At 47.6% G+C, this 25,677-nt stretch overlaps 1 protein-coding gene across 11 annotated transcripts in view; it reads left to right on the plus strand.

Moving 5' to 3' along the window:
* The window catches only part of LRRC28 (leucine rich repeat containing 28), a 136,129-nt gene that overhangs the window by 83,462 nt on the left and 26,990 nt on the right, over nt 1–25,677 (plus strand). For 6 of the 11 annotated variants that reach the window (XR_016218722.1, XR_016218721.1, XM_051822972.3 and 3 more), the window contains exons 6-7: nt 4,685–4,891; nt 21,493–21,595. Coding sequence is in view for 6 of the 11 variants with exons in the window: in XM_051822972.3 (XP_051678932.1) it covers nt 4,685–4,891; nt 21,493–21,595 (310 nt within the window). In the remaining 5 variants the exon portion in view is untranslated. The remainder of the gene's footprint in view (nt 1–4,684; nt 4,892–21,492; nt 21,596–25,677) is intronic. The other 5 variants (XR_016218725.1, XM_051822974.3, XM_089311131.1 and 2 more) reach the window with 2 other exon arrangements.

Consider the following 25,677-nt stretch of genomic DNA (forward strand, 5'->3'; position numbering starts at 1 on the left):
CTATTTCATTATTTTCCATATCCAGTCAAGCCTACCCCATGCTTTTCTTAAAATATCTGGAATTGACCTTCAAATTTTATCATTTTCTTTCTATTCTGATCAAATGCCTACTTGTTTTCTGAGCCTAAAACGTCTTTCTGTTTCACTGATTTTTAATTTTGTTTTGTTTTGTTTTTTTTTGCTGTTTACCAGTCTAACCTTTCCAGAATATTCCTTTCACCCTTTGAGAATTTTCAAGAGAAATTGGTTCTCACCACAGCAAGCCCGAGCCCTCTCCCTGGTCCTGATTACCATGCACGTCTACCAAGCCCTGTGCTTTCTGTTTGTTCTCCGTTCTTCTCTCGTTGGAGTTTTTGGCACTTGTTGGACACAAGAGCCCGTGCTGCTTATTTGTCCCTCACGCTTATGCTTTCGCTCTGCCCTCGCGCCCTGCTGGGAATGCTCTCTCCATTTTCCTTTTGACCTCTGCAGGTTCCCATCTCCAGGAAACTTGTCAAAGCTCCCCTAGCCCCTCACTCACCTCTTCTTTGTGTGAGCTCCTATTGCACGGTCTCTTGTCTGCACTGTAAGAGACCTGCCTGTTCTGTGGCACTCGGCCCCGTGGTGTGTGGGAGAGAGGTGGCTCTTCTGTCCCACTTCACTCCTAGAATCATTTTGTAAAGTTAGGTTTTTTTTAAAAAAGTTTATTTTGCCCAGTGCCGCGGCTCACTAGGCTAATCCTCCACCTGTGGCGCCGGCACCCCGGGTTCTAGTCCTGGTTGGGTCGCTGGATTCTGTCCTGGTTGCCCCTCTTCCAGGCCAGCTCTCTGCTGTGGCCCAGGAGGGCAGTGGAGGATGGCCCAAGTGCTTGGGCCCTGCACTCACACGGGAGACCAGGAGAAGCACCTGGCTCCTGGCTTCGGACTGGCACTGCACGCTGGCCACAGCGCACCAGCCGTGGCGGCCATTGCGGGGTGAACCAATAGAAAGGGAAGACCTTTCTCTCTGTCTCTCTCTCTCACTATCCACTCTGCCCATTAAAAAAAATAAAATTAAAATGTTTTTTTTTTAAATTGTATTTTTCTTATTTTTATTTACTTCTAAAGCATATTGATTCTTTCTCCAGTCCCCTCATCCCCTGACATCTCATATCAGAAGCATTTTTCTATGTGAAAACATGGGTAGGCATCCAGGCAGGCTCAGGTGGGCAGAAAACTGTAGAAGTGGAGCCTTAAGTGAGATTGACTCTGTGTGCATCAGTTAGATCAAAGTAGAACACAACCCCTATCAGAGTCACAGGCTGTGTCCTGGGTCCTGCCTTCTCACCTTTGAATGTATTTTTTCTTCAACATTTAGGGAATTGAACAGCAAAATGTGAACTTAGAACAGATTTCAGTATAGGAAAATAGCTAGAAATTGATTTGTTTTGTACTTCCATTACTTTTATATAGAAAAACATTATAAAGAACATTTATAAGAGTAAGTCTATAGCAAAGACTGAGAAACTTTTTCTTTAAAGGCCAGAGAGTACGTATCTTCAGGCTTTGCTGACCATATATGGTCTATGTCACATGTTCTTTGGAAGTTATTGTTCCCCACTCTGTAAAAATGTCAAAACCAGTTTGAGCTCATAGGGAGGCTGTGAGCTGCTGTATTTGGCCTGTGTCCCATTTGCTGATTTGCTGACCCCTGATGTGTAGTGGTAAGGAAAGCTGATCTGTTTAATTGGGCATCCAAGGGAGCACAAGAGTTTTCGTCCAATAGAGAAGCCATCGCTGGTTGGAATCCATGTCCTAAAAACATGGGGTGTGCCCTGCGGGTTCCCGTCTAGTGGCAGAACACCTGGGATGTGCCCCAAGGGTTCTCGTCTAGTGGTAGAACACCTGGGATGTGCCCCAAGGGTTCTCGTCTAGTGGCAGAACACCTGGGATGTGCCCCGAGGGTTCCCGTCGAGTGGTAGAACACCTGGGGTGTGCCCCGAGGGTTCCCGTCTAGTGGCAGAACACCTGGGATGTGCCCCGAGGGTTCCCGTCGAGTGGTAGAACACCTGGGGTGTGCCCCGAGGGTTCCCGTCTAGTGGCAGAACACCTGGGGTGTGCCCCAAGGGTTCCCGTCTAGTAGAACACCTGGGCTGTGCCCCGAGGGTTCCCGTCTAGTGGCAGAACACCTGGGGTGTGCCCCGAGGGTTCCCGTCTAGTGGCAGAACACCTGGGATGTGCCCCGAGGGTTCTCGTCTAGTGGCAGAACACCTGGGATGTGCCCCGAGGGTTCTCGTCTAGTGGCAGAACACCTGGGATGTGCCCCGAGGGTTCTTGTCTAGTAGAACACCTGGGATGTGCCCCGAGGATTTCTGTCTAGTGGTAAAACACCTGGGATGTGCCCCAAGGGTTCTCGTCTAGTAGAACACCTGGGCTGTGCCCCGAGGGTTCTTGTCTAGTAGAACACCTGGGATGTGCCCCGAGGGTTCTCGTCTAGTAGAACACCTGGGATGTGCCCCGAGGGTTACCGTCTAGTGGCAGAACACCTGGGGTGTGCCCCAAGGGTTCCCGTCTAGTAGAACACCTGGGCTGTGCCCCGAGGGTTCCCGTCTAGTGGCAGAACACCTGGGATGTGCCCCGAGGGTTCCCGTCTAGTGGCAGAACACCTGGGATGTGCCCCGAGGGTTCTCGTCTAGTGGCAGAACACCTGGGATGTGCCCCGAGGGTTCTCGTCTAGTGGCAGAACACCTGGGATGTGCCCCGAGGGTTCTTGTCTAGTAGAACACCTGGGATGTGCCCCGAGGATTTCTGTCTAGTGGTAAAACACCTGGGATGTGCCCCGAGGGTTCTCGTCTAGTAGAACACCTGGGCTGTGCCCCGAGGGTTCTTGTCTAGTAGAACACCTGGGATGTGCCCCGAGGGTTCTCGTCTAGTAGAACACCTGGGATGTGCCCCGAGGGTTACCGTCTAGTGGCAGAACACCTGGGATGTGCCCCGAGGGTTCTTGTCTAGTAGAACACCTGGGCTGTGCCCCGAGGATTTCTGTCTAGTGGTAGAACACCTGGGATGTGCCCCGAGGATTTCTGTCTAGTGGTAGAACACCTGGGATGTGCCCCGAGGGTTCCCGTCTAGTAGAACACCTGGGATGTGCCCCGAGGGTTCCCGTCTAGTGGTAGAACATAGAAAACCGTAACCTAGTGAGTCACTCAGGAACAGAGTCAGAACTAGGGGAGGACAAGGATGGCAACATGGCGAGCTGCAGCGTGTGTGGCCAGGATGTGGAAGTAGGCGTGTATCCTGCTCAGTGCCTGCTCTAGGGCCTTGGAATGTGCAAGGTGCCATCCTACCCCTAATATGGGGATTTTTCTCTGAGAAGGACTAAGTAAAGAACTTCCCAGTCTTTACTCAAGACTTAATGATTTTCTTTTTTTTAAAAGATTTATTTTATTTATTTGCAAGAGTTACAGACAGAAGTAGAGACAGAGGTGTTCCATCCTCTGATTCACTCCCCAAATGGACGCAACAGCCAGAGCTGAGCTGATTTGAAGCCAGAAGACTGGAGCTTCTTCCAGGTCCCCTACGTGGGTGCAGGGGCCCAAGGACTTTGGGCCATCCTCCGCTGCTTTCCCAGGCCATAGCAGAGAGCTGGATTGGAAGTATAGCAACCGGGACATGAACCGGCACCCATATGGGATGTGGGGACTGCAGGCCCTGAGACTTAATGATTTGATAATTACAAGGACATAATTGTACTCAGCATGTAACAGATCACACTGTAGACCTCGATGATGAGGGTGTAATTAAAGTAAATCTTCACAGGATGCATACACTTTGAATTTTTAAAAAAGGAACCACATAATTGGACAATATCTAAAAGGAACTAACAATAATTTCATTGTATTATTATAATCTTTGCTATGGCACAAATGTCCAAAAGATCCCCTGCTTCCTAGTCCAGAAGTCATCTACTTAGATGATGCAGCAGGTTTCCTTTACTTGGATGCTGTGATACCTGCTTATGTGGAAGGTAAGTGACCAAGTATCAGACCAGGCACCTTGAGAGACTGTAATGGTTCTGTTCTCACTTAGCAACGATTCTGCCCCACAGCCCCCACTGTATGACTGCCCTTGCACATGCCAGCATTTTTCTCCATTTACAAAGTGCAGGTTCTAGGGCCATGGCTCATTAGGCTAATCCTCTGCCTGCGGTGCCGGCACCCCAGGTTCTAGTCCTGGTCAGGGCACTGGATTCTGTCCCAGTTGCCCCTCTTCCAGTCCAGCTCTCTGGTGTGGCCCGGGAAGGCAGTGGAGGATGGCCCAAGTGCTTGGGTCCCTGCACCCCATGGGAGACCAGGAAAAGTACCTGGCTCCTGGCTTTGGATCAGCGCAGTGCGCCGGCCGCAGTGTGCTGGCCTTAGCGACCATTGGGGGGTGAACCAGCGGAAGAGGAAGACCTTTCTCTCTGTCTGTCTCTCTCACTGTCCACTCTGCCTGTCAAAAAAAAAAAAAAAAAAAGAGAGAGAGTATGGGCAGACTCGTTTACAGACACCTGCCGAGGGAGGATTACTTGCCTGCTGGCCCCAAATCCTGCACCTCTGCATTCATGTCTACAGGGAGAGTTGCAACTAGTGGTTGTACTTGGTTGGATTGTTACAGTATTGGTTCATTTAATTACTTTACTTATATTAACCAGGATGCACTTTATCTCACTTTTGATTTGGTTGTAGAGGTTGGCGACCTGAAGGAGCTGCAGACACTAGACATTTCTACCAATCGTTTGCTAACTTTACCCGAGAGGCTTCACCTGTGCCTTTCTCTGCAGTACCTCACCGCGGACCGCAACCGTCTCTGGTATGTGCCGCGCCACCTCTGCCAGCTGCCCAGCCTCAATGAGCTCTCCATGGCTGGAAACTGTCTTGCATTTTTGCCACCTGGTAAGTGATGAGGCGCAAACATCCGAAGGGTAGGACGGATGGAAGGTCTTTGTTTCTTTGGCTAGGATGGACTGTCTCTTCCTGTTTGATTGTCCCTATAAATCCATTTTGGCAGTGAACATCAATCCCGCTTAACAAGTGAAATTTATTTCAGTAGGAGATTTCGTATTTTAGAAAAGAAGTTTTTATTACAATTTGTTTAGGGGTAAAATAAAGAGATAGGAGATATGAAGTCATTTACCCTGAGGGAATTGGAATATGTGTGTGTATAGTTATAAATTTAACAAACAGTGTTGAACATTATGAAGGGGTAGCTTACTGGTATAAATATATTTGCTCTTGGATGTTACTTTTACCTAGGAAAGTTGGTATTGGGTATCCTAATACTTGGTGTTACCAACTCGCTGAACTATGAGGCTTTAAAATCAACAGACTTGCCTGCTGAGCTCAAAATGCCACGTTGGCTAATAAATAACATATTATCCACTGTACACTCCTGTACAAAGGCCTTTATTAAAACAATACATGTATTTCACAGAGAAGTGCCTTATGTTGTTAATGTATATGAAACAGAAGCAAAGTGCCAAGGCTGGCATTGTGGCACAGTAAATTAAGCTGCAGCGTGTAACACCCACATCCCGAATCTGCATGCCAGTTTGAGTCCCACATGCTCTGCTTCCAATCTGGTTTCCTGCTAGTAAACCTAGGAAGACAGCAGAACGTGGTCCAGGTACTGAGTCCCTGCCAGCCATCTGAGAGACCCAGAGGGAGTTCCAGGCTGTTGGCTTCAGCCTTGTCCAGGGCTGGCTGTTGCAGCCATTTAGGGAGTGAACCAGTGGATGGAAGGTCTCTTTCTTCCTCTCTTTCTCTGTCACTCTCCCTTTCAAATAAATAAGTTAATATTTAAAAAAGAAACAGGGGGATGGCACTGGCCTAGTGGGGAAAGCCACTGCCTCTGACGACAGCACCCGATGTGGGCACCAGTTCAAGTCCCAGCTGCTCCACTTCCAATCCAGCTCCCTGTTAATGGCCTTGGAAAGCAACAGAAGATGACCCAAGTGCTTGGGCCCCTGCACCCATGTTGGAGACCCAAAAGAAGCTCCTAGCTCCTGGCTTGGGCCTGGCCCAGTGCTGGCCATTGCAGCCTTCTGGGGTGATCAGATGGAAGATCTCTGTCTTTTTCTCTCTCTCCCTCTCTCTGTGACTTCAAAAAAATAAATAAATTTTTACTTAAAAAAAGAAAAAAGAAGCAAAAGTGCCATCTTAAAAAATTGATAAGGAAGCCCCATAGAACCCTAAGCTATCACATGAAGTATCATATCATTTTATTCATTAAAGCATTTTATAATGAATAATGTATCTTTAAGGGCAATGAAGTAAATGATTTACTAATCACTGAAAGGAAATATTTCTAAAATAATACGGTATGTATACTGTTTTCAATGTAAAAATCCCTTCAAAAGAAACTTTAAAATGTTAGAGACATTAAAATTAATCCAAGTAATAATAAATACTTACCAAATTTAAGATTACCTTTCCATAACTATAATTACATTCTGTACTTATAAAATTAACAAAATGAAATAAAGCCTTTAGGTTTATTTATTTACTTATTTGAGAGGCAGAGGCAGAGAGAGAGAGGTCTTCCATATGCTGGTTCACTCCCCAAAATGGCCGCAACATCCAGAGCTGGGCCGATCCAAAACCAGGAGCCTGGAACTTCTTCTGGGTCTCCCATATGGATGCAGGGGCCCAAGGACTTGGCCTATCTTCCACTGATTTCCCAGGCCATACGCAGAGAGCTGGATTGGAAGTAGAGAAGCCGGGACTTGAACCAGCAGCCATATGGGATGCCAGCATGGCAGGTGGTAGCTTTACCCACTACACCACTGCACTGGCCCTGAAATAAAGCCATTTCTAAGGAGTCAAAGAGTTTTCTTTCAAGTGAGAAACATTTAAAATATACAGATTTTTAAAAATAAATCTGCCTGCTGCATGGTTACAGAACACTTAGAGTAGGCAGCGCTGGTTAGAAATCCAGAGGTCTGGGTTCCAGCTGGATCGGTAGTTTCCCTGTGTGACCTGCACACATCACCAGGCCCCCCCTTGACTTCATTTTCCTCCATAGCAGAGATAATCACGATTTTCCTGTGTACTGTGAGAGTTTAAGAGAATAAAATACTGTGCAGATGGGAGTGACCCTCCCCAAGGTACCAGCCAAACCTGGACCTACACTTCCCGTGGAAGTGGAAGTGTGAGCCACTCGGCGCTGACTCCCTCCCCGTGACCTCCAGGCCATGCCGTCAGCTCTTGTAGTAAGTCAGGAGGGCACTGGGAGCGGGAGGGAGGAGATGCGATGGTTTGGTTCAGTGTGCATTGCGGAAAACCCAGCCACTGGCATAGCGTCAGCGTTCAGGGTAAGACTGCAAATTCCATCTTCAGCAATCTTGAGCTTCTTATGTTCATGGTTTGACTTTCAGAAACAAGCTGGCTTGTTCCGTCTCAGGCTGCCTATACCTTACTTGTTGTAGTATAATTATAGGCCCTGTGTGAGAGTGTTTCTATGTACAGTGATGTGTTCTATATACTCCTGTAGCTATTTGTAAAATAATAATAGCTGTCATTTGCTGAGCATAAACTCTTTGGCTAGGTATTCTGTTTAATTGCTGTATGGATTTTAAAATTTTTTATTTTCATTTTATTTGAAAGACAGAGGTGGGGAGGGGGAGAGAGAGACACACACACACACAGAGATCTCCAGATGCCCACAACAACTAGGTCTGGGCCACACTGAAACTAGGAGGCCGGAGCTCCATCCAGGTCTCCCATGTGGGTGCAGGGACCCAAGTACTTGAACCCTCACTACTGCCCTCAGAAGGAGGATTAGCAGGAAGCTGGATCGGATGTGTAGTGCCCAGGACTTGAACCAGGCACTCCAGCGTGGGCTGCAGGTGTCCCACATGGCAACTTAACCGCTGTACAAAATGCACACCCCTGCACCGGTAGTTTCTAATGGAATTATTACAAAACCTCAGACAAAAGTCTATTTTTACAAAATCTATTGCCAACCTAATTTTACAGATGAGGAAACTGAGGTTCAGAGAAGTTGAGTGCCCTTCCCAGAATCACGGCTAGGAAGAGACAGGACTGAGTGCAGACCATCTTTCCTCTTTGTCTAAACTGCAGACCATTTACCAGGCACTGGTTCCATCCAGCCAGCTGGAGTCTGAGCCGCAGCCCTGTCCCACGTCTAACGCCCACATACACTCGTCGGCAAGCCCTGCCTGCTCAGCCATCTCCGTGCCCTCCCCTGCCCATCTAGGCCTGGCTTCTCAGTCCCTGCCTTTGTTTCAGCAGTGACGGAACCGAGCAGGAGCTAGGGTAGCAGTGGAGTGGGAGGAATAGGGAGAGCCGTTCTGTGGGTTTGGGGTGCCGAGGTGTGCCCCCGTGACGTGCTGTGTCAGCGCAGAGGCGAGAGGGTCTGCACTGGGCTCTGAGGAGAGTGCTAAAGGGACCACAAGTCCCAGAGCTGTGACAACACAGCATATGGAAGCAGCTTCCACTGAGCCCTGGGCACCTTCCCAGCTCACAAGGCTCACAGCCATGGCAGGCCCAGACCTGGGACAGGTTTCACTTCACTTAGCAAGGCATCGGGCAGGAGAGTGATAGTGAAGACTGGCAAGGAGCAGGCTGCCGCAGCACTGCTGGGCCCTGGCTTCTCTGAGGACAGAAGGAAGAAGTGGTCAGAGAAAACTCCAGTGGCCTTTCTACACTAGGGGGTTGGATGCCCTTTGTAAGGAAATGGCTGAAACCCACAGAGAGTGCCCACCCAGAGAGTCCTTGGGAGGCTGGAACCAAGGGACCGTGAGGACGAGGACACTGAAGCAGGCTTGAGCCCCGCATCCTCCCCAGACTTGGGGTTTGGTTTGGTTTGCTTTGGTTTGTGTCACTGTGAAGATAGGTTGGGAAAGGAATCCACTTGAGTCTTCAGGAAGAAGATAAGTTTGTGCACTTGACTTTTCCGATAAACCAAGGCCACCTCTGACGCTAAGAAGTGTCCAGAGAGAGGTACACACAGCGCGTAGCTGCCCACTCTGCTTTTCCTCGAAGAACTGGACTGTTTAGGAATCTGGCAAACAGGGATACTTCAGTTCAACAATTGGAGACACTCCCGTCCCCCACCCCCATCACGCACACCCTAAAGTGTTCAACTACTGGGCGCCTCGCATCTGCAGGCACAGCACAGAAATGTGAGAGTTTTACGTCCTGTCTGCCTGTGGTGGGAGGTGGGGAATGTTATTTAGGGAGCACCTTAACTAAGCTTTAGTTTTCAGCTTCTTGCCAAAGAAATTTGACTTAAGAGACAGCCAGTTTTTATGGGGCCTCAAAAAGCCACACAGGCGCTGTATACAAGGCCTTCCGTCGCTTGTGGGACCGCCTCGCCCATTAATGTTCTTTCAGTAGGTTCTTCCTGAGGCGCTGTGGTGATGCCAAAGCCATTAAGACTGACTACATTCTTCCCAGGGCGGAAGGTGCATCAAAAAGGACCACCTGGTTGCTGCGAGTGCACCACAGCTGAGCGCGGCAGGCAGAGGGGAGAACAGTCACTTGAGCCGGGTGCTATGCGCTTTGGCAGAGGCCTTGAAACGTGAACATCTGTTGTCAGTTCAGTATACCTCTGTTAACAAACTACCCACAGAGTGTGTGCCTTACGTCTTAGCTTCTGAACGTGTGGGGCATGAAGTCTTTTCTCTAAGGCCTCTACGCCAGGTGCTGCCGGTTTGCCTTGCATGGTTAATAAGCCTGGCTATTCAGGAAGGTGTACAACTTACTTACGTTGAAAAATGGTGTGAGGATCGTGAGGGTGCTCCTGCACACACAGGTAGGGGAAGGGCTTGCTCTAGTTAAAACTCAACGCCAGTCGCTTCTGCAGTTGAAGGAATCAGGAGCTGCACCGCATGAGCAGGTGGGATTTTTATTGGATCTTGATTTGGAAAACAGTGAATGAGTTCTTCTTCACCAAGAGCATTTGGTATCTGAACCAGAGATGTGCAGAATCACCTGTCTGACCTACCGGAAGTGAGCAGAGAATAAACAGCTTCCTCTTAATGAGAACGTATCCGGGCTTCTAAGCCAGTCCCAGAGTTGTCCGTGGACGTTATGATAGTGAGGTGTTTGTTTTCTCGAGAGAGTTAACTCTGTGCGTCACAGACTTGGGCTACAGTGAGAACAGCTCCTTCACAGCCACAGAGCAAACTCCATAGCTTTGATAAGGACGGAAAACTGGCCCCTGGCCCCTAATAGAACACTCCAGCTGTTTGTGCTAGTGGTGTTTTCCCGTTTTGGGAACTGGATACTTTCTGTAGAAAAGGAGTAACTTATGCAGTGGTATACTTCTAGAAGCTAACTCCTAGACATATGCTAAAATTTTCCTCCATCTTTTTGTAAACGGCATGTGTGTTAACCGTGGCTGCTTTTGCCTGCTTTCTCTGTACTTGCTTAGAAAGTCAGAAATTTCTGTTTTCTGTTTTTTAACTAAAAAAAAAAAATTAAGTTCACACTGTAAAACTAGCCAAATTTCAAACCAACATTGAAACTAGATGAAAACCAGTTAATAATTCCTTAATCTGAGTCTCAGAGATGAGTGCAGGCTGTACAGTAATGAACTGTGAATGTATTTGATCTGCAATTCAAAGAGGTACTGCCTTGAGGTCATTGACTAATTTGCAAATTTTGTGGCCTTAAGTAAGTTTCCGTTTGAACAGGTTTCTTCTAGAACAGAAAGTCCCAGCAGTTGGAGTTAGTTCCATGTTTGAGTAGAAGGTATGACAACTGGGGGGACCCAAACACACGACAGAAATTGTGCTACGTGGGAATTGTTGAACAAATCTCTAATCACAGGAGAAAATAAGGAAAAGAAATAACAGATAATGAAAAAGGAGAAAAGATCTTGAAAAACAAGGTTCAGAAACTAGTAATGGGAGAGAATTAGTCTGTTAATGGAAATCTATGCAGATCTTGTTTAAGGAGCAATGTTATAACATTTCTTAAAATTTCTTCAAGAAAATGAATGTTCACTGCTCATTTTTGAGCTCTCTCTCTCTGAAAATGTGTAATAGTAGGTTTTGTTTTATCCTTTTGCTGCTTGCTCATCTGAACCGTTTCCACCGTATTAGATAGTCTTTATAGTCTTTCATTGCATTCGGCATTTGCACTGACTTTGGGTTTTCTTATGGAGTTAACAGGATTATTTCATGTGGCTCCTGTCCTGCAGCAAGCCACAGACATTGACTTTCTGTGCCAATGCAGGAAGACAAAAGTGCCTCCCAATGAGGTGAATTTCAAATGGACAAATTTATATTTTTCTCTAAGTTGGGAAGGGGATTTAGGGGTGAAAAGTGATTAATCTGAGGAAAGTGAGCTCTGTTCTCCAAATACGAAGTAAAAGCAAAAACAAGAAGTGCTGCTCATTCTTCTGAAGGTGCAGATGTTAAGTTAGAACACTCAGTAGTACCAAGCGAGTGCCATAAGCAAGATGTTTACCAGCAAAGTTGTTTGTTATTTTGGTTCTGGAATGTAGAGCTTTTAAAACAGTGACAAGAATGTGCAGTGCTAGTGAAGTCTGGAAGACGTTGCCAGTTGACTTAAAAGCAGGAATCTGGGGCTCCAGTCATAGTTTTCTGTAAAAAGTTCTTAAGTTCAAAACAAAATAAAAACCAGGCCCAAGTCCCGCCAAGCACCATTCTGGGTGCTGTGCATCAAGGACGTTGCCCACTTCACGGCGGCCCCTGCTCTGGCTTTTGTGCTGTAGACTTCCCCACACTCTTCCACACAGTCAGCCTCAAGTCTCCTTCCAGAGATCTTCCCTGAAGGAATTTTTGGTATTTCTGCCCTAAATCTGCGAGTCGGGACTGGCCCACTGCTTTCTGGTCTTTTAAAGGAAGCAAAGACACACCTGGTGCATCACCTGTCTCCTTGGCGATGTTCCCATCAAAACTCCACCCTTGGCATCACACCTGGATGCCCTGGGCAAGGCGCCAGCCCTCTTGTACCCCAGCATGCATGTATCCTGCTCGGTGGGCCCCTCCCTCACTGTGCGACATGGGAGTGATGTGTTGGGCAGGCCACCTGACTCTCACGGTGGTAGTGTGCCTTTAGATCCCAGCCCTACCATTTCAGCCTTGTGTGATCTTGGCTTGAGGAAGATTACGTAGTCTGTCCCAGCAGTGGGTTAATGTCAACAACTTCATAGCCCAGTTATGCGAATGAAATAAGTTCCATCTAAAATACATGGCACTCATAAGCACTCCGTAAGCATACAGTCAATATGAGAACGGGTGGGGCCTGGGAGTCTTCATCTTTGCGCCCCAAGCGTCTCGGGTAGTGCCCCGCCCAGCCCACTGCTTGTCGTCTCTCTGTTACCTGACCTTACAGCAGAAATAGGGATGCTCAAGCCTGATTAAAAAAAAAAATAAAAAGATTTATTCATTTATTTGAAAGGCAGAGTTACACAGAGGCAGAGAGAGAAAGAGGTCTTCCATCTGCTGGTTCACTCCTCAGATGGCCACAGGGGCTGGAACTAGGATGATTGAAGCCAGGAGCCAGGAGTTTCTTCTGGGTCTCCCATGTGGGTGCAGGGGCTCAAGCACTTGGGCCATCTGCCGCTGCTTTCCCAGGTGCATCAGTAGGGAGCTGGATCGGAAGTAGAGCAGCTGGCACTCAAACTGGTGCCTGTATGGGATCAGTACTGCAGGCAGCACCTCTACCTGCTACACCACAGTGCTGGCCCCTCAAGCGTGATTTTTAAGCCAACAGCAAAGGAAACCATCAGCTATTCAAATTCACTGCCATCAATGTATCAATCTAGCAGTTGTTGATGAGCTACTCTATAGAAAGTGTCTTATTGAATTGTACTTCACTTTGAAATTGTATTTTGAAAAGCTGAATAGATCAGAAAGACTATTAAATCTGGAAAAGATTTAATGGCATATGTGCACGGGTATGTGTGTGGGGTGTGTGTGTGTGTGTTTATTTCTTGAAGCTAGCACTTGAAAACATTCATGTCTAAAAAAAAGTGGTTGAAGTGTTCTTATAAAAGGTGTCATGTACATAATTTAAAGTAGTTTTAAAATTACTTTGGAATACATGTCAAATTACTCTGAAATCATTGTGAAGAAATCCGCATTTTGTAGTAATTAAAAGTGCTGTAATTGTGACTCAGAACATCTCTGACTGCTCAGCGGTGAGCGTTGGTTTTACGTGGATGAGCAGTCCAGACAGCCTCTCTTGGTCTGCTGCTTTGATGCTGTGGTTTTTTATTACCCCTTCATTTCATGGAAAAGAATACATCATTCACCTTTTGATAAAATAAGTGCGTCTCACCATGGCCAGAGCGCAGTAAACACAGATCCTGTTCTGCCCTGGCTGCCTGTCCCCCCATGCTTGCTTTTTCAGTGTGGTAGACAAGCAATAGCCCGAACACACAGCAGGTTTTTGTTCCCTCCTCAGCCATGTGGACTGCACATGCCAGGCCCTGAGATTGGAGAACACAGGAGAAGGAATTGGAGTGTGTGCAAGACTCCCTAGTTTTTGCTAATTTCCAAGTAACAAACTTTGATCTGTGAGTCTGGAAGGAAAAGTGGAAATATTTTAGGCACAGTGTAGTATTTAAAAAGCTGCATGAAAAAGTTCTTTATGGTTTTAGCATCCATGCAGATGGACAGCTTCTGTGCTTTATAAATTTTACACACTGAACATTTTAACAAAGAACATTTAAAAATGTAATCCCTTAGTTTTTTGCGTGATATTAGTCCATTAACATTAATAGAAGAAAACAGACCGCCTCATTAGCTCGTAGATGAACGATCTCTTCCAAAGTTAATTATCGGATTAAAATTTTCTGTTAAGAATGTAAGAAGCATCTCAATGCTTTTCCACTCAGCAGGCATTCATCGCAGCCTCTCTGTGATTAAGCTGCTGTGGGCTGCGCTTGGGGCGTGTGCCAGGGCTTGCCTCCTGACAGGCCGCCTTCACAGCCTGTGCCTCGCCTGCCTTTCCCTGTCTCGACCTCACCAGCAGGCTGTGCTGTGTCAGCGAAAACCACAGAGCTGTCGGCTTCCCTCTGTGCTCTGTGATCTCTGTATTCCCGAGGGGGAGGTCAACGCTAAGATGTATCAAGCACCAGTTGTTTTTGCAGGGAATCAAGCTTGGCACTGTATACATTGTTCCATCTTTGTAAGGGGTCTGTGAAGTATAGCTGGGGTGCAGGTGTTGCCTGTGGGGTGTAGGTGTTGCCTGTGGGATGCAGGTGTTGCCTGTAGGGTGTAGGTGTTGCCTGTGAGGTGTAGATGTTTCCAGTGAGGTGTAGGTGTTGTCTGTGCGGTGTAGGTGTTGCCTGTGGGATGCAGGTGTTGTCCGTGGTGCTTAGGTGTTAATGAGGTATAGGTGTTGCCTGTGGGTGTAGGTATTGCCTGTAGGTGTAGGTGTTGTCTATGAGATACAGGTGTTGTTTCCCACTGGGAAAAGGAAGCAGCATTTTCTCTCCTCTCAGTACTGACACCAGAGCTTGCTCTTTCCTGTGATTTCAGTACTGCCTTCCCCACTCTGTGTCAGACTGTTATTTGGAAAGCTGAAATGTCAGTGTTAAATACTCAGTCCCACGTGGCATTGGGCTAATGTAGAATAGATTTAGACACAGCTGGTACTGGTTTTCATTCAGCTTTAATATAGAAGTACTCATACCATTATAGCTTCTGTGAGAAAATGCAGTCCCTAAACAGAGTGGTCAGGAGGTGCAAACCAAATTCCCTGGACTGTTGAAAACTTAAATTGCCATCTGAACCAAACAGCATGTTAAAATCCTTGACTCTTCCTTTATTTCCTATAAAACTAGGGTAGGAGGGAAGACTGAACTGTGTAAGAAGCAGCCAGTGTCAGCTGTCAGCTGACTGAAATGAGCTGTGCCTGTCTCCTCCCTTTCCATGGCTCTTTTGCCGTATGTTAGAGGGGAGAGGTGCATCCTCCCCCATGTCCCATTTTGTGTCCTTGGCTTGAGGGACAAATCCCTGTCTCTAACTGTTGCCTCTAGCTCTTTTCTATGCAACTAAAGTGTAGAAAAGTGTTAGTACCCTTTGCTGCAAGCCAAGGAGAATTCTCTCTTAATTGGACATCTCCTGTAGGCCCTAGTTCAAGTGTGACCTGACTAGTGAGGATGAGAATTACTGCTATCCACTGGAGAGGGCTGTGTGCCAGGCATTCTGCTTGATAACCTCCGTGCTCTGTTAGTGATTCCCACTAAGCCTAAGAGTCAGCTTTGTTCTCCCCATTATATAGATGACAAACTAAGGCTACACGGTCCAGCAAGAACAAGGGGTCCAGCCTCTCTGCTCTTGCTCTCTCAGTTATGCTGTACTCTCTACGGCTGAGTGAACCCAAGCCAGGAGTTCTTCCCTGAGCTCCCTGCAGGCTCTGCAAAGCAAACTGAGACCAGAAATCATTTGCATTTCATCAGTGCCGTTTCATTTTTTAAAAAAAAATACTCTAAAATTTTTTTTCAAGTCAACAGATTTCCATTTGTGATTTAAGGATTCATATGCCTATTGGAGAAAGAGGTATGACATTTAGAAGAGGAATTCCTAGTGTTTTCTTTTTTTAAGATTTATTTTTATTTATTTGAAAAGCACAGGAGAGACAGAGGTCTTTCATCTGCTGGTTCACTCCCCACATGACTGCAACAGCTAAGGCTGGGCCAGACCAAAGCACGGAGCAGGAGCCTATTCCAGTTCTCCCACATGCATGCAGGGACCTAAGTACTTGGGCCATCTTGTCCCACTGCCTTCCCAGACACATTAGCTGAGAATTGATTGGAAGTGGAGCAGTGGAACTCAGCTGGCACCCATATGGGATGCCAGCACTGCAGGGGACGGCTTTACCCTATATGCCACAACACCAACCCCCAAGTGTGATTTTGAGGCCTTTGCCATTGCAAGTGGGTTCTGGTACTTGTATTTTTCCCATTCATGTTTTATGAACGTATAGCTTTTTCATTTACTAAAGTGGCAGTACACAATATTTTGCCAATTCTGTGTTCTGCTTAAAGAACGTATTGGATAGTGATTCAGGTTTCACAGACTGCTTTCACATTCAGCGACCCTTCCAGTGTGGTAAGATCAGGGCGCAACGTGGGCCATGCCGTGAGTGAGTGAGCGGACCGAGGCCCTGCCATGTGACCGGCTGGGAGAAAGGACAGACACGCAGGCCATGACACGCCTCTCCTCCGCTTTCTACCTGTTTCTAGCTTGAGGGAATAATGCAGTTTTTCTCTTCTGGAACATGTATATGCACTTCATGATATTTTTTCTCTTTGAGGCCTTGTTTTTCTTTTTGGTGTCAGGGGATAAAGGTTAAAGAGCTCATGAGTGATGCTGAGACGGCTGGATCCACCATTTGGAAAGACAGATGATTAGCTGTATACTTTATTCCGTATTTAAGAGTAGATTCCACGTGGATCCAGGGTCTGACTGTACATATAAATAAGACGCCATGTAAGCACTAGGAGGAAACATGGGCGAATTCTGTTTCAAGTTTGAGTATCAGAGGGAGAGGTTTCCATCCAGAGGTAATAAAAGAAAAGATTGAGAAATCTAAATGCAAAAGGACTTTAAAATTTTTGGCATGACAAACGCCACCCACAAAGTCAAATGACAACTGACGGGACATATTTGCAACATATACCACAGACCCGGGGCCAACATTCCTAATACGTGAAGGACTCGGCAAAATGAAGTACAGAACACCAAAAACTTGGTAGAAAAGATCGGGAAAACGATTTGAACAGACAGTTCTTAAATGTGGCTCTGTGTTTGTGTGTGTGTGTGTGTACATGTGAACATGCTACTCAGACAAGTTTTTAAAACGTTCAAATTTATACAAACATAAAACAATGCTGAGATAGCACTTCTCACTATCAGGAAGGCGAAAATTTCTAAATATGACAGCATCTCTTATTCTCTGTGGTGAAGCAGCTGCTTCATGCATTGCTGGTAGGAATGCAAGTTGGTGTAACCACTTGGAGGGAATTTGGGCAACACTTGTACTTACCTTAGACCTGGCAGGCCCTCTTGTAGGAACCTCCGCTGAAGGCACACCGCAACAATGACATGCATGCACGTGTGGGTGAGTGTGCCTGCATGTCCTGAGGTCTCAGGTCCTTGAAGTGATGGCACCCCAGTAGTCATGAGCACATCTGGCGCTCAAATCATGGTTTTTAAACACCAAACTCCCAGGGGCAGGTGTGTGCCACAGCAGGTTAAGCTGCCAGTGGGTGGCCCACAATCCGATGTGGGAGTGCCTGGGTTCAAGTCTTGCCGCCTTTTCCAGTCCAGCTTCCTGCTGGCACACCAGGCAGGCAGACGATGATGAGAGGTTCCTGCCACCCACCTGGGAGAGCCAAAAGGAGTTCCAGGCTCCTGGCTTCAGCCTGGCCCAGCCTGACTGTTGCAGGCATCTGGGGGTGAACCAGCAGAGGGAAGGTAGTCTCAGTCTCTCTCTCTCTCTCTCTCTCTCTCTCTCTCTCTCTCTGTGTCTCTTCCTCTCTTTCTGTCACTTAGCCTTTCAAATAATAAAAACAGACACATACACACCTTACTCCAATAAAAGGACAAGCATTCCTTAGAGAAGTGGTTGATTTCGGGGCTTTGACATGGAAAGTATAAGCTCATCCTGGAAAATTTTATGGCACCAGAAAGTCAAGAAGGGCTCAAAAAAGTACGAGTACTCTGTTGCTGTTGTTTTGAAATTTTTATTATTGGAATGGCAGAGAGACAGACAGCCCTGCAACAGCCAGGGCTGGGCCAGGCCAAAGAGAAGTTGGGAGCCTGGAACTCAGTCCCTGTCTTCCATGTGAGTGTCAGGGACTCATGTCTCCCAGGATGTGGTTCGTTGGAAGTGGAGTCGGAACTCAAACCCAGACACTCTGACGTGGGATGTGGGCATCCCAAGCAGCGTCTTTAACTGCTACACCAAACGCCCATCCCACCATGAGAGCCACCCTGAAGCAGCACCTGCTGACCAAAATGGAAATGCTTTAGCCAGTGAAGTAAATAAAGCTAGTGCTGGGGTTTCACTTGTCCTCCCTTACAGTTAAATAGCCATGAATCCACACTGGACAAGATCATTTATGCACATGAGAGACAGGGTGACAGCTGTTCCTTGCAGGAGTCCCACTAATTAAATGCAGCCAGAAGGAAGATGATAGAAAGTCGCCGCGAGGTAGTCACCCTGTAATGTTGCAGGCGAGATCCATTGGTGGATGCAGAAATTAGCAGAATGTCGAGGAGGAGCAAGGTTATTCACACCGTCTCAACAACACACATTTGAAGGCTTGAGCTGGCGCCGGGAAGCTGCTTCCAGGATGCCTCATTCCCAGGGCCGGGAGGCGCCGGGTGCTCCTGACAAGGAAGTTGCCTCCTCCAGGCCGCCTGATGTTAGAGGAGCGAGCGAACAGAGAGGAAGCCCTGTGCCTTCCGTGACCTGGGCTCTGAAATCACACCTGCCATTTTTGCCGCCTGTGTGCCAGCTGGAAAAGGTGCCTCTAGCCTGTAGCCCAGGAATTCCTTTTCCTCCCAGAGGTGCCCCTTCTCCTTTCGTTGTGTGTTCCCAGTGCTCTCAACCTGGGCTCCTTGTGGTGACTTGCTCCAGGGCTGGTCCAGGGCGGGACCACTGTGACTGGAAGAGCAGCAGAGACGGGTGTGGTGTCTCACTCCCCCTCCTGCCCCACTGGAGCCCCTCCTCAGCCCAGCCTTCCTTTACCCTCCCCCTGCTTGCCGTGACCATCATCCAGAAGCCATCTGTGAACCATTAGCCTCTCAAATGGCAAGGACCGTATTGTGTTACAGCTGTGTTCCGCGTCTGGGTTCACATCTGTGCATATTGACATTCATATCTGGATCCCCAGGGCATAGCACGGGGCCAGCAGGGTCCCTAATGGGGAGAGGAATTACCATTTGAGTGTCAGTGCATCTGAGGCCCTCCCGATGTAGCTGCCTAGGCCTTGGTCTTTCCCAAACAGGAAAGTCACGGGTGAGCTGGTCTCCTTCCGCCTGCTTTCTGTGTCCACACGCAGAGCCCTGGAAGACCCCTCAGAGGTTGATAAGGCGGAGAGGGCTCTGTAAGGTGTCCGTGCGACAGGCTCCATGAGGGCTAGGCACGGAAAGGAGAGGAGGTAAACATTCCTGGGCAGACACTTGGAAGTCTCCCTGCTGCCCGTGCTGGCTGGAGATGGCCCTGGGGACCCCTTTCCGGGCACACCTCTTCCTGTTGCAGCCTTCTTCGTGGCCCCTTTGCCACCTTCTCATTTTAGACCATAAATCCTGCTCTGTGGCCCGCAGTTAATGTCAACCCCACCTTCACACGTCCTTGGGCCTGGGAGTTGGGTTCTGCCTCACTCTTCCCGCCCCTGCAGCCAGGGCGTAGATCTGTCCACTCCTGGACCTGCCTGGCCCCTCAGCCCCAGGGGAGCTGGGCACAGGACACCTTGATATAAGACATTAAAGGGATGCTTGTTAAAGACGCCAAGGAGAGCCGGCGCCGTGGCTCAATAGGCTAATCCTCCACCTTGCGGCGCCGGCACACCGGGTTCTAGTCCCGGTTGGGGCGCCGGATTCTGTCCCGGTTGCCCCTCTTCCAGGCCAGCTCTCTGCTATGGCCAGGGAGTGCAGTGGAGGATGGCCCAGGTGCTTGGGCCCTGCACCCCATGGGAGACCAGGAAAAGCACCTGGCTCCTGGCTCCTGCCAGGATCAGCGCGGTGCGCCGGCTGCAGCGGCGGCCATTGGAGGGTGAACCAACGGCAAAAGGAAGACCTTTCTCTCTCTGTCTCTCTCTCTCACTGTCCACTCTGCCTGTCAAAAAAAAAAAAAAAAAAAAAAAAAAAAAAAAAGACGCCAAGGAAGACTGTATCCAGGACCACTGTGGCAGGTGCAGGGACCCCTGCAGTGGGGAGAGATTGAGCCAGCTCTGAGTACAGCATGGGCAAGTGGGCACTGGCAGCCAGGGTGAAGGCTGGGGGTCAGGGAATGGAGAATGACCAACGGAAGTGTCAGGATGAGGAGGGTCCTGGCTAGCCTGACCTAACTGGATTCTTCCTGAAGACAGGCCAGGGTCTGTCGGGTGTCAGACATCACCTGCAGGATGGGATGGTGGGGGACGAGCAGCCTGATTGGGTGTCAGATGTGATCAGAAACTGAGGGCGGGCTGGCGCCATGGCTCACTAGGCTAACCCTCCGCCTGCAGCGCCAGCACCCCAGGTTCTAGTCCCGGTCGGGGTGCCGGATTCTGTCCCGGTTGCCCCTCTTCCAGGCCAGCTCTCTGCTGTGGCCCAGGAGTGCAGTGGAGGATGGCCCAAGTGCTTAGGCCCTGCACCCGCATGGGAGACCAGGAGAAGCACCTGGCTCCTGCCAGATCAGCATGGTGCACTGGCCATTAGAGGGTGAACCAACAGCAAAAGGAAGACCTTTCTCCCTGTCTCTCTCTCTCACTGTCCACTCTGCCTGTCAAAAAAAGAAAAGAAAAGAAAAGAAACTGAGGGTGGCCGGTCCTCGCTGACACTGAATTTTACAGGGGGTGCACAGATGGGCCGAGGGGAGGTTGAGGAGCTGGAATAGAGAGAGGCCAAGCAGTCTTTGTCAAGGGCAGAGCTAAGCTCGTCGCGGCGTTGTATAACATTTCCCATGGAAAAAAATGAAAGTAAATGGCCAACAGCAAACTGTACACTGAAATTGAAGTCTATAAAATGTCATTGGTTTATGCAGAAAGAAAGTGTAATAACGTCCTAGTCCCAGTTATCCATGGAAGTAAACAGACTATGTGGAGGGTAATATTAGGTTTATTCGGGGCAGAATTTGAATGGCCCAGGCCCAGGAGACTCAAGCCCAGCAATTTGGAATGAGTCTTGAGAAATGTTCCCAGGTGGTCCCATTCTAGTCAGGACGTATGTGTCCATGACAGCAGATTCCCATTTATCCTTATACAGTGAGCGGGTCGTCATTGGCTTAGCCCCAAAGGCAGGCATTAGGTAAATGGAGGTAGATTTCTCATAAGTTGGAGAGGACTGCGTTTAGAGCATGACTGGTTACAACCATCTTCAGAGACAAGGTATGCTGGAGAGGAGGCCACATCTCTGGGACTAGGTAAGGAATATTTGGATAAAGAACGAAGGGTCAGGCAGGGCTGCTCCAGATGGCTCAGGTGAAGCAGACGCGACGTGCACAGCCCCGGAGAAGCGCTCTGCCCAGCCCCCTCAGATGGTTCTCAGCGGGTGTTTTTCTTGCACGCTTTGCAGGCTTTTGATAGAGACAGTTTGTTCTCACACTTATCTTATAGTTTAGAAGATCAAAGTTGGTTAAGTAATTTTTCTGCAATCATGTTTTCTGAAACAGGACTTAATAGTGCAGCTGACATAATTTCACACTGGGAATTGAATCCACATTTTTTTTCTTCCAGAATATAAAATTTGGAATGTGTGTAATCTTCTGTGTTCACCTTTATTTTTCACATTGTAATTGTGCCTCTTCGTAGAATTACAGCGCTTTCCTTTCTGGTCCAGATTTAGGTCGTTCCCGAGAACTCCAGTACGTGTACGTGGATAACAACGTTCACCTGAAAGGCTTGCCGTCCTATCTGTACAATAAAGTCATCGGGTGCAGTGGGTAAGGCTGCTCTCACATTGTGGACTCAAAAATAGACGAGTCGCTTTCAATCACTCTGTTCTGTCTTTGACCTTAATATGCTAAGCCAAATATGCATGGAAACTCAGAATATTAGGCAAGTGATTTAGAGTATTGTATGTTGGATTCAGTTAGTAAGCAGTGGGTTCAGTCTATCAGTTGACTTTTATTTGCTAGTCAAAAGAAAAATGAGTCCGTGTTGTTTTTACTATGGAAATAAAGATTTTTTCCAGCTTTTTTGAATTATGCTTGACAAAATTATGCACATTTTAAGTGTATGATGTGATGACATATGTAATATATAATATATATGTTTTAGATGTATATGTATAATATATATGTCCAAAACATATTTATATATATATAAATATATCCTGCCAGACATACCATTATAAACTCAGTAGTGTCCGTCACAGAAGGAAGAAGTAACGTTAACTTAAAGATTTTGTTTCTCTGAACTCCATTGAATGGCAGTTTTGCTGCAGTAACAACCCCAGTATCCAGGATTTTACCAATTGGAAGTGTTAAGCACGCAACACTCGAGATCGTCTTTAGATATAAGTTGTGACCTTAGCGACCAAAAGATATGTTTTAATGCATGAGAAATGAGCGTCTTCTAAACTCCGAACTGGGGCAGTAGTCTTTCCTTCTTAGTGGACTTCCAGAAAGATAGGGTCAGCTTCTCCCTGCACAGCAGTGGGACCGACCACCTCAGAGTACTTCCCAGAGTGGGCAGAGAGCAAGACAGCACCACTGGGCCGTGAGATCCATTGCTGACCGCAGCCAGGGGAGCACCAGAGGCGACGTAACTGGACTGACTCTCCCTTTCTGATCCCAAGCATCCTGCACAGCCTGGCTCATGCTGTGTGATGTGGCAAGGGGTTTGTACGAGGAAAACAGCTGTTCCCCAGCCGCCTGGCTCCAGGAGGCAGGCAGTGAGCTGGAACTGCTCCAGAGAGCACAGTCCTGGGAGCAGGACTCCCCACAGGGAACATTATACAGTCAGCATCTTGGGAAAGCCTGAGGTGAGTTCAGTGCCTGTCTGGGCTGATGAAATCCGAGCTGAGTGATTTACTCCAGAACCCTCTGTGAGGGAGAGGTGGCAGAACGTGCGGCGTTTTAGCCTAGTGATTTGTCCATAGCTGTGCCACCAGTCAGTCGTCATCCCAGTGAGCTTCTAAAGGAGTGGTACCTGATTTCTTGCAAGTGGCGACTAAAATGCCCTCGGTCACCAAGCTGCACGGCATGATGCAACCATCCCCAAAGCGGAAGGCGCTTTTCCCACACCAGAGCCTCCAGGGGCGGCCTGAGATGTGCGCTAAGTCTCTGCTGCGCTCCAGGGCAGCTTCTGTTGAAGATGAAGCACTCGTACTTGAATGTTCAGATGTGCACGTCACTGACTGCCAGGAGGGTCTGTCTGCTGAGTAGGGAGAGAGGGTCTAAGCTGTGCCTTGGTGTCCAGTGGTGCCAGTGAATTTTATGGGCACTCCAGATCTTTGAGACAATAAATCGTGGGGGAAAACAAAGTATTAGCTAGTCGTTTACGTTTGTCACTGCTGTCTTTTGATAGTACTAAAAAATAAATAAAGTTGTTACTAACAGGATAGTATCAAACAACCAGTATTCTAGTATTAGTAGCAGTGAGGGCATAAACAGTGATCCCCAGTGACCTGTGATCCCAGAGGCATGGTTTTTGGTTTTTGGTTTTTGGCTTCTGGGGGGGGTTTGTTTTGTGTTGTTTTTTCAGTATTTAGGGGTTTTTTTAGTCTGTTGGTTTAACTCAGAACTCAGAAGGCACTTTGGTCATTACATTCCTAGGCCCACTAAAGCTCACTAAAAGCTTAGCCAGCCTATTTTGCACCAAAAAAAAAAAAAAATACTTATTTATGTAGAATTTCTGTGACAATATTTATTCAGATTCTTAGGACATAGTGACTGCTCACGTCTTGGCAACAGAATTACGAGTGCCCTGTTTTCTGTCCCTCATCTGTTGCAATGTGAAAGGGACTCTCTGCACCAAGTCAGAGTGGTGGTGCTTACTGCTTACCCGCAGCTTGAAGCCTAGAGAGTGTGCTCCAGGATTCTGCACGGACTTCTGGCTCAGTTCCATGAGTGAGCATGCCCTGAGCGTTGAGCAACTGCTCTGCTCTCCGTGCTGGACCCTGGGCCTACACTGATGGGCAAACAATGGAGCGCCTGCCCTGTGGACCTGCTACACTAGCCAGGGAGTTGGTGAACAGTAAGTGACTCTTACTCGGTGCTGGTTCTCTCTAAGGAGATACTTAACCGAGAGCTGAGGGGTCAGCTCGCCTGGTCCTCCACTGCTCTGACACGCTGCTTTAGCCCGGCGCAGGCACACACACAAGGACACGCAGCCTCTGCTGCTGCCGCGCTGTCACTGACAGCTGCGATACCTTTTAGGTTAAGGATCTTAGGAGAATTAGAGCAACGGCAGAGGAAAATGGATACAGGCTTTAGGGCCGTGGATAGTATCTAAAAGATATATATTCAGTTTTGCATCCCAGAGGGGGAAATAGAGAATGGCGCATAAAATATATTAAAATTGCATAATAAATGATGCATAATTTCAACAACTCTCAGAAGTCTCACGGAATTATCTTGGGTATTCCATATAAATGCGAACAAAGTTAGCTCATCCCCCTTAAATGTTGATGCATTTGTCAAGAGTTATTGAATGTTAACTAGCAAGTCAGAGCTGTGCTAGAAATTGAGAAAGATGAAGATAATTTAGCTGCTTATCCTGATAGGCAAAAATTACTGTAATCCAAGCAATGAATACCATAAGAAAGGTAGAGCAGTGAAAATTTAGAACGTGGAACCGGCTTCCATGACCTAGCTCAAAGCCACACACCACCATTTCTGTTACACCCTATTGGACACACAGGTCAGTCCTCTTCATGGTGGGGGTAGGGGTCCTCCTTCCTGGGAGGGAGGACCACTGGAGCGGACCCGGACTCTGGCTGACACAGTGCATTGTGTCCATGCCCCTCTCCAGCTTCAATGCCAAGTATGATTCTTAGGTTTCCTGAGTGGTGGTGGTGTTGTTATTACAGGAGTGAATGTCTGGTTCCTCTCAATCACACCTAAAAAGCCCATCATCCCATGTTAGAGCTTTAGAAAGTGGCAATGGGCACATTTACATACTTAGGAGAACTGCATGGTAAAAGTGATCCCATCTGAGTTTATTTTTCCGGTTATCTGATCATATGAGAAAAAGAAAACCAAAGCTTTGCTTTCCCTTTGTGTGTGTGTGTGTGTGTGTGTGTGTGAGAGAGAGAGAGAGAGAGAGAGAGAGAGAGAGAATGAGCAGTTGTAACTGGATTTAGGAACAGTTTGATTTAATAACCCACTCATGGTTTGTTGATGTAACCACTGAAGGTAATAGAATTGTTTGCAGGAACAATGCATCCTGCATTCCAAGTTACACTATTCCACTAAAAACGCCCTTTACATCACTGTTCATGTTTATGTGGGGGCTGCCGGCACACCCAGATCCCACTAATATTGTATGTATGCACCACAACCCCGTGGACAGGTCCAAAGCAGCCACATACAAAGGAGCTGAAGTGTGATTTAAGCTGTCACTCAAGAAAGAGTTTGCAGTTTGATTCCAGAAAAATTAATTACTTGTGAAAAAAATATTAACACTCCAGAGCATCAGTGTAATTCTCACAATGTCCAGGATACAGCTGAGAATTATATGGTGTGTGTGTACAGTACCAGGAACTGTGATCCGTCCCCAAGAGAAAAGATCGGCAGAAACCAACCTGAAACGACCCAAAGTGTTGGAACTGGCAAAGATTTTAAGACAACTCTTATAACTGTTCTCAGTGATGTAAAGAAAAATAGATTTGCAAGGAATGAGAAGACCAGAAAAATAGAAACTTTTAAGAAAGAAACCTGGGGGCTGGCATTGTGGTGCAGCAGGTTAAGCACCCGTTCAAGTCCCTGCTGCTCAGCTTTTGATCCAGCTCCCTGCTCTTGTGCCTGGGAAGACAGCCAAGATGGCCCTGGCACTTGGGCCCCTGCTACACACATGGGAG

This window comes from Oryctolagus cuniculus, chromosome 12, assembly GCF_051225735.1.
Source record: "Oryctolagus cuniculus isolate XC-2025 breed Fujian yellow rabbit chromosome 12, ASM5122573v1, whole genome shotgun sequence".
Classification (NCBI taxonomy): Eukaryota; Metazoa; Chordata; class Mammalia; order Lagomorpha; family Leporidae; genus Oryctolagus; species Oryctolagus cuniculus.